The following is a 13644-nucleotide window of genomic DNA, read 5'->3' as shown; positions in this document are numbered from 1 at the left end:
GCTTCCAGATGTATAAACAACTGTAAATATACTGTTGTGGTTAATTAACGGCTTGGTGATTATTAGAGAAGCACTGGCTAAAAAAGACATCACTGTGTAAAGGATGGGTCTCTTTCCTGGCTCTTGCTTCCTTCAGTTCTCTTATCCCACTCATTACCCAAACCAGTAACCACCAACCAGATGTTCCTCAATCCCAAGACCACTGTTCAGTGTGAATCTTGAGCCAGAGTTGTCTCTTTGTAAGGCATCACAATTTACATATTATGTCAGCAATTACTTTTTATATATAATAGATACTTTTACATCTTTTTTAAAATGGGAATGATTATGACCAGTATTTTATTATTAGTTGCCTCCTTATTGACATAGGGTAAAAGAAAAGCAATTTTAGAAAAAATGCCATGGAGCAGATATGGCGTGTTTTATGCTAATACCCTACCCTTTAAACATATTAAATATAACTATCTTAACATCCTATTTGGATTTGGCTGTGCCATTCTAAAGCTATCCTGAAAACTTAAACATATATGCATGTAAACACCTACTTATAATAGGTATCTGTGTCTATAAACAACTGTGGCACTACAAGAATAAATAAGGGTACTTAAAATAAAAAATGTATAAATCATCTAAAAATGTCAATTTTATTAAAATGAGACAGAATATAAACAAAAACATAAATTGAAAGATAAGAGGTTAAATGCAGAAGTAGCCCTACCTGGTTTGGCTCAGTGGATAGAGTCGGCCTGTGGACTGAAGGGTCCTGAGTTCAATTCTGGTTAAGGGCACATGCCTGGGTTGTGGGCTCGATCCCCAATAGGGGGCATGCAGGAGGTAGACAATCAATGATTCTCTGTTATCATTATTGTTTCTAGCTCTCTCTCTCTCCCTCCCCTTCCCTCTCTGAAATCAATAAAAATATATTTTAAAAAATAAATGCAGAAGTAGCTTTGTTTCCATTTCATACTTTCTGCTTCTTTATTCAAAATCTTATAAAATCTAAACAACATAATCTTTCCCCTACAAGAAACCACTATTTTTGTTGTATGCAAATAGAATACATCATTAAATTTACTTTTTAAAATCATGAAACATACTATCTGTGTTTATCATCTAATGAACTTTCCTTTAAATGAATTTAATGAAAATGCAATGATATTGATAGTCTGTAAGCTTTGAATAGCATGTTTTTCTGCAAATGAATGGGGTTTGCTTGTGTTATAGATAAAATGTTGAGTATGGATCTTCATAATAATACATTTCATTTTGTGCATAAATATGTATGTGTGCTTTCATTTTAAAGATTGTTTATTTTATCTTGAAACTTAAATAATTAGCTCTGGCTGGTGTGGCTCAGTTGGTTGGAGCATTGTATGATACAGCAAAAGGTCACAGGTTCAATTCCCAGTTAGGGCACATACCTAGGTTGCAGATTTGATCTCAGGTCAGGGCATGTGTAGTAGGTGACCAATCAGTGTTTCACTTTCACATCAATGTTTCCTCTCTCTCTCTCTACCTTCCTTTCTCTCTAAAATCAATAAAAGTATATCCTCAATTGAGGATTTAAAAAAAAAGGAACTTAAATAATTAAAGTACTCTTACATAAGACTATACTTACACATGTAGAATGTAAAACAATATAAACTTGATAAGTTTACATATAACTTTATTGACTATATAGCAGTCAAATATTAGGATTCAATAAATTGTTTACAAATTCAACAAAAATGTTAGGCTACATAGGCATGTGTTTGTCCTATCAGGAAAAATACATATTACATTATTATTTTCTTTATATTTCTTTAGTCAAACTTTTTAATTCTCATGGACTAGTAGAATTTAAATCAGATTTAATAAAATTCTTTTTCTTTCTTTAGGAAAAAGTCAAAGAGAAGGAAGAAAATCTGAATCTTGTAAACCAATACTTAAAGTAGAATACAAGACCTGTAGAAACAGGTATGCACTTTTACTTTGGGGATTATTGGAAAATATGCAATAAACAGAGACAAGAAAGGTAGATAACTTTTAATGTTGATGTATTGCTTAAAGTTTTACATAATTACATTACCTGGTAGAATCCTTTACATTAACAATAACAGAAATCTTACTGTTTAATAAGCATATGTGTGATGATCATTATTATGAATACTAGTGATCTGGTGCATGGATTCATGCACATTGAAAGGAAATTAATTAGAAGGTGGCCAGCGAGGTGGGACTGGACGAGACAGGCCAGACATGCCCTGGAGCCAACATCCCGTGGTCCCTTCCCAGTGGCCCCACCTGGGGTGGTGCTGTGGCTCAAAAGCGGTCTGCGGAGTGAGCGGGGTCCCTCAGGCAGGTGGGGTCCCTCAGCCTGTCCTGTGGGGAATCAAGCCGAAACAGGCTCTCCAACATCGCCCAAGGGGTCCTGAAGTGTGAGAGGGAACTCTTCAAAGTTGCTGTCATACAGGGTGTGGAATGCAAATGCAAGTGTGCAGTAAACCAGATTCGGGGCCAGCAGTGACCCAGCAACAACATAACACATGACCGAAGGTGGAATTGAGTGGCCCACGAGGAATCAGGCTCCCTCCTCTCTGGTTTCGGGGTGTGTCACCCGAGAACCATGGCTGCCAAGTCACTGCAGCTCAGCAGCTCCTGCATTGAGTGTCTGTTCCTTAGTGGTCAATGCACGTCATAGTGACCAGTCAGATGGAGGGAGGGACACTTAGCATATTAGCCTTTTATATATATATATATATATATATATATATATATATATATATACACATACATACATACACACACACACACACACACACACACATATACACACACTAGAGGCTCAGTGCACAAAATTTGTGCACTCAGGGTGGGGGGTCTTGGCAGCCCGGCAGCCCTTGGGGGATGTCCACTTGCCATCGGGGAGCAGACCTAAGCTGCAGTCGGACATCCTTAGCGCTGCTGAGGAGGCAGGAGAGGCTCCCACCACCACCGCTGTACTGGCAGCCATCAGCCCCCATGTGAGAGCGCACTGACCACCAGAGGGCAGCTCCTGCATTGAACCCAAAACCTGGATATATGCCCTGATCAGAATCAAGGCCAAGACCTTTCAGTGTATGGGATGATGCTCCAACCAACTGAGCCAAACTGGCTAGGGGAGCCTACCTGCTTTCACCAATATAATGCCTTTGAAATTTATCCAAGTTGTGTGCATTGATAATTTTTAGTTTTATTAATGTTTTCCTTATGTATAAAAACACTGTAAATTATATGGATTTTAATTTCCTGTATAATAACCCAGGATGCATTTGTATTAGTAATAAAGAAGATATTTACTAGTATGGTACAGCATTTACCAAATTGTGTCCCTTTTAATCATTGATTGTATTCATGGAAGAAAGGAATCTATAATCAAATAAATTAGAGAAATCTGAGAAATTCTCTGGGTTATATAAAAGTAAATTGGATCCTTTATAATTTCTCAGATCTTTAACATATGTCATGAATTATAAAATCTCAAAGGGCAGATATGGTTTGCAAGTGTCAAGTTATTAAGAACATTTTTATTTTTTGCCACATAACTATTAAGTTGTATTCTACAGTTTGAAAAACATTAGACTAGAAATGAAAAACTTAGACTTTGGAGTCTGGATTTGAATCTTTGTCCATCCATGCACTAGCTGCTTTAAGCTAACAAGTTATTTAATCTGCATTAATCCCAGACTCCTCATCTACAAAATGGGGCTGATAATACTTTCCTCATCTGGACTGAGAATTATAAGGTTTTGAGGATTACATAAATTTTACTTCATATATACACACAGCACAGTATATGCCAACATTTTACCAACTAGAGGCCCGGTACATGAAATTAGTGCATGGGTAGGGTCCCTAGACCTGGCCGGTGATCAGGGCCAATTTGTGGGGCCACCGGTGGGGCAGTCAGGGGTCCCTGCTGGCACCTGCCTTGGCCAGCCTGGCGCTACCTGCTTGCCGGCCCCACTCCCCCACTCCCCTGCTGGTCGCTTCCCTCTGTGGGGTGACTGGTGGGGCAATCGGGGGGGCCCCCGCTGGCACCTGCCTTGCCTGGCCTGGGGCCTGCAGGCTGGGGGCAGCTCCTGCATTGAGTGTCTGCCCCCTGGTGGTCAATGCATGTCATAGCAACTGATTGTTCTGCCGTTTGGTCGATTTGCATATTAGGCTTTTATTATATAGGACTAGAGGCCCGGTGCATGAAATTCGTGCACAGGGGGTGTCCCCTTAGCCCAGCCTGCACCCTCTCTAATCTGGGACCCCTCGAGGGATGTCCAACTGCTGGTTTAGGCCCAGTAGACGTCCCTCTCACAATCCTGGACTGTTGGCTACTAATCGCTCACCTGCCTGCCTGCCTGCCTGTTTGCCCCTAACTCCCCCCCCCCCCACTGGCCTGATTGCCCCTCACTGCCTCTGCATGCTGGCCTGATCACCCCTAACTGCCCCCCCCCCCCCCCGCCGGCCTGGTCGCCCCTAACCCTGCTGCCAGCCAGGTTGCCCCCAACTGCCCTCTCCCTGCTGGCCTGTTCACCCCATGCAGCCTGCTTGTTCAGTCGTTTGGTCGTCCCTCACTAATGCCCCTGCAGGCCTGGTCATAGGCAGCCATGTTGTGGGGGGTGATGGTCACTTTGCATATTACCTCTTTATTATATAGGGTGTGCATGGCAATCATTCAGTAAATTGTAGCTATTATTGCTACAGGCTCTACAGACCACTGCTTAGAAGAACAGGCTTAGAAGTCTGACAGGCCTCAGTTTTCTTTTGGGTTTTCCGCTTAGTTATTTAACTTCATTAATAAAATGAGGGCAATACTTATGAGGATTTACCGCAATAATTAAATTTCTAATGCAATTATCTATGAGTGGTTCCCTGAGCATTTTCCTGAGTAAATAACTTTTTATTCAATCATTCAGTAGTTTACAAAGAAGTACATGTATAATGAAGTTTATACCCAGTATTTTCTGATGCAGAGTCATAATGATAGCAAAAATGATTTGCTCTCTTTCAATATTAAAAAGGACAGGGGAGGTGGTTGAGGTTGAGGAGGGAATAGGGAGCAAAAATGGTGATGGAAAAATAAATAAATAAATAAATAAATACAAAAAAATTTTTTTTAAGAGAAAGGACATATTTTGCAATGTGCTTACAAAAAAGAGGGAGAGTAAATTGTTTTGATCTATGTTTAGATTAGTACTAGGAGATGAGAGTAAATTCACTTTTACATGGAAATAAGTAAATAGTTATGACCTTTATTAATATTTGGAACAGATATTGAGGTCAATATGTATGAAAAGGTACTATGTTCTCCAAGTCATGATCCCTGATGTGAAATAAAGCAACCAACCAATAAAGATACAGAAACCCATAGTCATTTCATTAGAAATGATTTTTAAATCTGGAAAAACCTTCTTAATAATATATGTGTAATTTATAGAAAGAATAAAAATGTTTCTTAATAGCACTATTATTAGGTGAGTAATTTACTATGTCAAATTACTGGGAAAGACTAACTCAAGTCAATTGATGCAGGATTCAAGGAAACTAAATTAGAGCATTATTGCTTGTATAGCTTACAACTCAAATAATTTTGTCAAAATATTGACAGAATTATAAATAATTAGTACAGGTATTTTATATATAGGTTTTGATGGCAACTTTTTAAAGGTTTTTTTGTTGTTGTTATCGTTGTTGTATATAGCCAGCATAAAATTAGCAAATGTCCTATTGGTAATGTTTGATACTATGTACAGTACAAAACAGAAGAGAAAGGGAAGTTTTATTAAGTGATTTCGAGAAATAAGTAGATCTTCCAGTTTATCGGATAGATGGAAGTGAATTATTTAGACAAGCATGTATTCTCAAAGAATTTGGTACACTAAAAGTATTTAGCTCTTTTAAAAAAAAAATTAACAAGAGTATTTTGTTTGATACTTACTTATTGAAAATACTTTATATCATCACTTACTTTTTTTTTATATACATACTAGTGGCCCAGTGCATGAAATTCGTGCACGGGGTAGGGAGTGTTCCTCAGCCCAGCCTGCACCCTCTCCAATTTGGGACCCCTCGAAGGATGTCCTACTGCCAGTTTACAGGGATTGGGCCTAAACCAGCAGTCGGACATCTCTCTCACAATCCGGGACTGCTGGCTCCCAACCGCTCACCTGCCTGTCTGCCTGCCTGATTGCTTCTAACCACTCTTCCTGCCAGCCTGCTTGCCCCCAACTGCCCCCCTGCTGACCTGCTCACTCCAAACTGCCCCCCCACTGTCCTGATCACCTCCAACTGACCCCCACTGATGGCCTTCTTGCCCCCTACTGGCCCCCCTGCTGGTCTGCTTACCCCCAACGGCCCCGCCCCCCACCAGCCTGATCACCCACAACTGCCCTCCCCTCTTGGCCTCTAACTGCCTCTACCTTGGTCCCGCCACCATGGCTTTGTCCAGAAAAACGTCCGGAAGGTCTCCCAGTCTAATTAGCCTATTACCCTTTTATTAGTATAGATATTAGAGATATAGGTATTAACTGGAGAAAAGTGAAAAATTATGAAGCTATTTAATAACTTTATAATAGCTATGCTATATTTTCTTTTTAATTTATTAAATCTTTATTGTTCAGATTATTACATTTGTTCCTCTTTTTTCCCCTCATAACTCCCCTCCACCCAGGTCCCACGCCACCCTCCGCCCTCACTCCCCACCCACTGTCCTCATCCATAGGTGCATGATTTTTGTCCAGTCTCTTCCCGCATCCCCCACACCCCTTTCCCCCTCAAGAATAGTCAGTCCACTCCCTTTCTATGCCCCTGATTCTATTATAATCACCAGTTCATTGTTTATCAGATTATTCACTTGATTTTCAGATTCTCTTGTTGATAGATGTATATTTGTTGTTCATAATTTTTATCTTTACCTTTTTCTTCTTCTTCCTCTTCTTAAAGGATACCTTTCAGCATTTCATATATACTGGTTTGGTGGTGATGAACTCCTTTAGCTTTTTCTTATCTGTGAAGCTCTTTATCTGACCTTCAATTCTGAATGATAGCTTTGCTGGGTAAAGTAATCTTGGTTGTAGGTTCTTGGCATTCATCACTTTGAATATTTCTTGCTACTCCCTTCTGGCCTGCATAGTTTCTGTTGAGAAATCAGCTGACAGTCGTATGGGTACTCCCTTGTAGGTAACTGACTGTCTTTCTCTTGCTGCTTTTAAGATTCTCTCTTTGTCTTTTGCTCTTGGCATTTTAATTATGATGTGTCTTGGTGTGGTCCTCTTTGCATTCCTTTTGCTTGGGGTTCTCTGCGCTTCCTGGACTTGTAAGTGTATTTCCTTCACCAGGTAGGGCAAGTTTTCTGTCATTATTTCTTCAAATAGGTTTTCAATATCTTGCTCTCTGTCTTCTTCTGGCACCCCTATAATTCGGATGTTGGTGCACTTGAAGTTGTCCCAGAGGCTCCTTACACTATCTTCATATTTTCGGATTCTTTTTTCATTTTGCTTTTCTGGTTGGGTGTTTTTTGCCTCTTTGTATTTTAAATCTTTGACTTGATTCTTGCGCTCCTCTGGTCTGCTGTTGGGAGTCTGTATAATATTCTTTATTTCACTCAGTGTATGCTTAATTTCTAGTTGTCCTTTATCACAACATCGAGTGTCTCACTAGATTTCTTCTGGGTCTCATTAAGTTTATTATCGGTTTCTAGAAAATTCTTGAAAAACCTTAAAAGTGTGGTTTTGAACTCTATATCCAGTAGTTTGCTTTCCTCCATTTCTGTCATTTGTGTCCTGTTTCTTTGTCTCGGCATTTTTTATGCTCTGCTGTGTCGATAGAGTGGCTTTCTGTGCTAAGTGTCCTATAGGGCCCAGTGGCTCAGCCTCCCCAATTACCTGAGGTAGACACTCTTGGTACACCCCCTTGTGGCCTTTGTGCACAGTCTTGTTGTAGTTAAGCCTTGATTGTTTAGGTAACACTGGGAGGAATTGACCTCCAGGCCAATTGGCTGTGAGAATCAGCTGTGTCTACAGAGGGAGAACTTCTTTGCTGAAGACACCCTTATGGGGCAAGACTTGCTTCAGTGGGGCTTTGGTGCTCACTGAGTCTGCCTCCTGAGTGTGTCCCTTATGGATCTGAGGAGTTGTAATTAGATGGTCCCACTCTGACCACTGGGTACACTGCCTCTTGGGTCTCTAAGGAGGTGCTAATCTAGCCTCTGCCTGAGGCTACCCAGCAGAAGCCAGCTGTAAAGCAATGCAAGTTGCTGTGGGTCCTTGGGCCAGCTGCAGTTTGTTAAGTAATTTTCAGATTACAAAGGGCCTGGCCTTTCATATGCAAAAGCCTCAGTGCACGGCTTGGGCGGGCCAGGGCCCCAGGGGATCAACAGGGCAGGAGGAGCGAGCAGCATAGCTGCTCTCAGTCCTGCCCTCAGAGGCCCTGGCAATCACTGTGAGCGCCTCTGAGAGAAAGCTGCCCTCGAGTTCCAACCGATGCCAGACAGTCCCGTTTCTCCCGTATGAGTCTGGGTCCCCAGAGACTCACCCAGAACTGGAGCTCAGAGCTTGAGACTCCCTCCCAATTGAAAAAGACAATCATGTCCTCAGCCGCCAGCCCTCTCAGCATCCACCTCCACACCCTTGTATTTTACTTCCGCACCGCACCTCCTCTGAGTCTCGGTATGCTTTTCTCTTTCCTTCTAGTTGTAGAATTTCCACTCAGCCAGCCTTCCTGTGGTTCTGGATGATGTCTGTTCCGTCTTTTAGTTGTATTTTTGAAGTGGTTGTGCGAGGCAGCAATCTCCTGTGTTTACCTATGCCGCCATCTTGGTTTCTCTCAGCTATGTTATCTTATAGTCATCGCATTCCCACTCTGTCTAATTGTATCTTGCAACTAACAGAGAATTAAAAAATTAATTTATGTTAATTTTATAAGCTAAATAGAACTGGCTGGCACTAAGTAAAATTGAGAATAAGATAACATTTCGTTTGGTGAATTATTTTTCCCTTACACATTAGTTTTCTCCATCTATTTATCATAACCTTTTCCCACTGAAACTCCATTGCATAGAATTTTCATGTTACCTCCTACCATTTTGGGTTTGCCACTGTCACATTTTATTTCATATTGAAACTTGCCTCCTTTTTCTTTTTGAGATTTGGGACCCAACATACTAACTGATTAATATGAAAAAAACTAACATAGCCTATATTTAGTGATTTAAAGTTTGGGAACCAACTAATACTATATGTGAGAATGTCTTTTTGAGTCAGTGACCCCTTCACCTCCCTTCTACCTCACTGCCTTTCCCTTTCCCCCACCTCAACATCTTAAGACTGATTCATTAATAATTTTAATGGTGAGAATGTATATCAGTAAAAGGGAAATGGAAAAATAGTAAATTGTTGGGTGAGTTATTTTAGGACAGGAAAAGATTTTTGTCCTCCTGTGTAATTACCTTATATAAGCTCTCCACCCAGTTTATTGGCTCAGTCCTGTGACATTGTGTCATCTAAAAAAGACTTCTCAGTCTTATTAAATTTTTTTCCTATATAGCGAACCATTTATAATATTTTCTGGTGGACTGTCTTATGACAAAGCTTGCAGAAGACCGAGTTTAACCATCATGCATGGAAAAGCAATTACAGTACTTGAAATGGATCATCCTATTGTTGAATTTCTAACTTTATGTGAAACACCCTATCCAAATGGTAAGTAACTAAAATGAAAGTATTTGTGTTGAGAAATCATTTTTTGAAATAAGTTCCTAACAAAATTAAGCTTAAATATTTTTAGTTTTGACAGCTGACATCTACTGTGGTACAACACTGTGAGCTACAGGGGCTGGAGCAGGTTCTGCAACTGTACCTACTTGAAGAACTGGAAGTAAAACAGATGTAGTGCAGCAGTGCTGGAGTTTCAGGTTCAATATCAGGTAAGTGCTTTAAACTTTGATAAGGATGGTGGAAGCTGAGCTGGGAGGGTCCTATAGGGGTCCAGGGTGAAATCGCTTGGGGAAATTGAGGTCTCCTAATAGCCTCTCCTAGACCAGCTCCACCCATCCCATTCCAAAGCCAATCAAAGTTAAAGCACTTACCTAATATCAGTGATCTGTAACTCTGGTGGTGCTGCATCTGTTTCACATCTGGCTTTGCTTCAGATGCAACTGCAGCACCTCTGATTACTCTGGGATTGCTGATGTGTGGTTAGTGATTTATTTCAATTTTGAGAATTATTGTCTGAAGAATCTTCAGGAGGAGAGGTGCTGATATATTTTTATCAGCCTAAATTTAAAGACTTGTAAACATAAAAATTAATCTAAACTATATGTAAATTATATAATGGAATCTAATGATAATGAAATATTTTAATAATGAAATCTAAACATTTAAAAGGGTGAAACATCAAAAAGGAACTATCAGTTTATGATTAAAACATAGTGTATATATACATTCCCACATATAGATATAGGGGAAAGAGCACGGGACTTGGAGACTTAGACTTGCAGAATACTTGGGTTTATGATTTACCTCTGCCATTTTCTAGCTACGTGACCTTGGATAAGTAGTCACTTTATGTTTGAGTTTCATTTACCACTTGTAGAAAGAGAATAATAATATTGATTCCAAATGATTATTGGAAAGCTAAAGTTAATGTACTTTATAAACTAAGAAGATAAATTGTGAGTTTTATTATACATATTAATTTGTTTTATTCTTTAGTTTTATGTTTTAAAAATGGGTTAAGTAGATAAGAGATGACAATCAAAGTGGCACTTTATTTCTAGAATTGCTGGGGACAGATAAATTGCCTGTGTTGTTAACAAATACTTATGGGATGCTTCTGTGGCCTCAGTACTATAAGAACTTGTTGAGAATACTAATGAAGTATGAAACTGATCTCTGATGTCAAATTATATAAAATATGGTCAGATGAGGGAGATAATTGTGACTTAAATTTAAAAAATGTGACATCTTAAGTTTTTTAATTGTACTAATTTCAGGCTAGTCAAATAGTCGGTGATTGAACTATTCATGCAAAGGTTTGTGGAAAGAGGATTTAGCTAGGCTTTGAAGAATGACTTGAGTCTCTTTTTTTTTCTTTTTTATTGTTTTATTGCTTTAAGTATTACAAAGGGTATTACATATGTGCCCTTTTTTTCCCCCCGCCCTTGACAATCCCCTGGGACTTGAGTCTTGAAAAAGGATATTGAGTAAATGTTTTAGAAATTGTGAAGTTAGCATGAGGTCAATTTAGACAAATAATTGAAAGCCTTTGGAGGTATTTGGAAATAGGGAGCTACAGAGGAATTCTGAGAAAATACTAAAATGAAAGAAAGCAGTGTGGTTTTATATATACGTATATATGTGTGTGTGTGTGTGTGTGTGTGTGTGTGTGTGTGTATATATATATATATATATATATATATATATATATAAATAATTGATTTTTTACAGAGAGGAAGGGAGAGGGATAGAGAGTTAGAAACATCGATGAGAGAGAAACCTCCATCAGCTGCCTCCTGCACACCCCCTACTGGGGATATGCCCGCAACCAAGGTACATGCCCTTGACAGGAATCGAACCTGGGACCCTTGAGTCTGCAGACCGACACTCTATCCACTGAGCCAAACCAGTTAGGGCAAAAGCAGTGTTTTTAGTATGATTTGCCCAAAAGGAGTTTGTGGGTTTGAAGAAAGAGAGACACTGAAATCTAAAAAATTCCAGATTCCAGCTGGCAGGCTTTTGTGATAATGTGCTTTAAAATGGTCAAGATCTGAAACAGAGTACTGCCTGTAGGAACTGAAAGAAGAAAATGCACTGAATTTGGTCAACAATAGGATTAGGAATGACATGGTAGATGAGTGAAAGATAACAAATTTTAAGAATAGTAGTTACATATTCAGTAATAGTTTTTTGAAGGAGAGAAAGGTAAGTCTGATCATGGATTTGTTTAGAGAACAGGAAAAATCTTTAATATTTGTGAACATCAGAATATAGATGTTCTTTGGAGTTACGAGAATGAATGATAAAGAAAGGAAGGAAGAAAGAACAGAGGACCAAAAGCTGAGTTTATGAAAATTCCTCCCAATTAAAGAACCTAGAGAAAGAAGATGTGTATGCCAGTAATAAAAACTCAAAATGTATGGTTGCAAAAATCAAACACCATGTGTGTGTTTATATATAAATTTCTGTACATCAGTAGAAATTTTAGGATAATTTCTAGTAATAATAAATTATAAATGTATTGTAATCAAGCCTAATCAACTTCTAAGCCACATATATATCTGTTTTTCAGAGAAGTGGTAATGAGGATGGAGCTTTTTTTTGGTCAAGGGTTAGGAGAAATAGTTTAACTTTACTCAGTAAAATATAAATGTACTTTATTAACTATTTATAATTAAAATAATACATGAAAATGTCAGAAAAGTACCCTTCAATACACAACAGTATATAATGAAAACTTTCTCTCTCTGCCCTTCCAGAGGCAACCACTATTACTGAACTTCTTATGTAGTCTCCTAAAAATAATCTGTGCTTTCCAACAGATGATTTTCCTAAAGACGGGAGACAAGAAAAAGAAGAAACTAGTAGCATAAAACCCCAATGTTCTTCCAATTGAAAAACAAAACAAAACAGAACAACCCAGAAGTATTGAAACAATGTTGAAAAACAACTTTAAGAAATAAGACAGAAGGGGCAAAGAGCCTCAGTTTGAGAACAGTTTGAGTAGCAAGCAGTATGACTGCATATTGTCACATAGATAGACACCCAAACAATGGCATGCTCCTTCTGAGTTTTAGGGACTTGGTTTAGTTTTTCTTATAGCATATGATTTACAAATAGTTTCTATAGCTTCTTAGGACTGTAAGGAATGTGAAAGCCATCTATTCCAGTTTTCCATCCAAGACTAGAATACTGTGGATGAAATTACTGCCAAGTAATTGTTGAATTTAGGATTAAATACTAAACTGGCCAGTAGAAACTGCTGGTATAATGAAAGCAGGATGGAATTTAGAGTCAGGAATTCTGGGTTAAAATTTCAGCTCTATCACTAACTTTGTAAACTTGTGCCAATCTTGTAACCATTTTGGACCTCAATTTTCCCTATGAAATAGAAAAATATTGATATTTGCTCTAGCTACTGAGAATCAAGTATCATGTATGTAAAAGGTTTTTGTAAAAACTTTTTATTTCAATTCAGAATAACACTTTAATTGTGGCTTTCCATTATTCTTTATTATAGATGAAAAGCAATGTCTTCCCTGACCACTACAACTAAATTAGTGCTCCCACACCAACCACAGTAATTTCTTATACCATAATCCATGTTATTTTTTTATAGCTCACATTACTGTTCATGGTTTGTATACATCCCTAGAGTGTAAACTCCATGAGAACATGGACCTTGTCAACTTTATTCTCCATATGTCCTTTACTCTTACAAAGTTTCTGGAACATATTGGAGAAAGGAAGGGATGAATAAAAAAGAACCAGTTGAAATTTAAGAACTTGAAAATCCTAGACTATCCTTAGATTCTCTGCTTTTTTGAGGTGTATACCATTTGGCACATAGTAGGCAATCTTTACATACATGTTAAATCACACTGAATTGAAAGTAAAATTTTTAATATTAGTGTTCCTC

At 38.6% G+C, this 13644-nt stretch overlaps 1 protein-coding gene across 1 annotated transcript in view; it reads left to right on the top strand.

The window, feature by feature from the left end:
• The window catches only part of STXBP5L (syntaxin binding protein 5L), a 233931-nt gene that overhangs the window by 77895 nt on the left and 142392 nt on the right, over positions 1-13644 (top strand). The window contains exons 10-11 of the mRNA XM_081086880.1: positions 1878-1956; positions 9556-9710. Of these exons, the coding sequence (XP_080943006.1) occupies positions 1878-1956; positions 9556-9710 (234 nt within the window). The remainder of the gene's footprint in view (positions 1-1877; positions 1957-9555; positions 9711-13644) is intronic.

This window comes from Myotis nattereri (assembly GCF_964212035.1).
Source record: "Myotis nattereri genome assembly, chromosome: 3".
Classification (NCBI taxonomy): Eukaryota; Metazoa; Chordata; class Mammalia; order Chiroptera; family Vespertilionidae; genus Myotis; species Myotis nattereri.
Note: the sequence above shows the minus strand (reverse complement) of the source record. Positions and strands in the feature narration are given on the sequence as shown.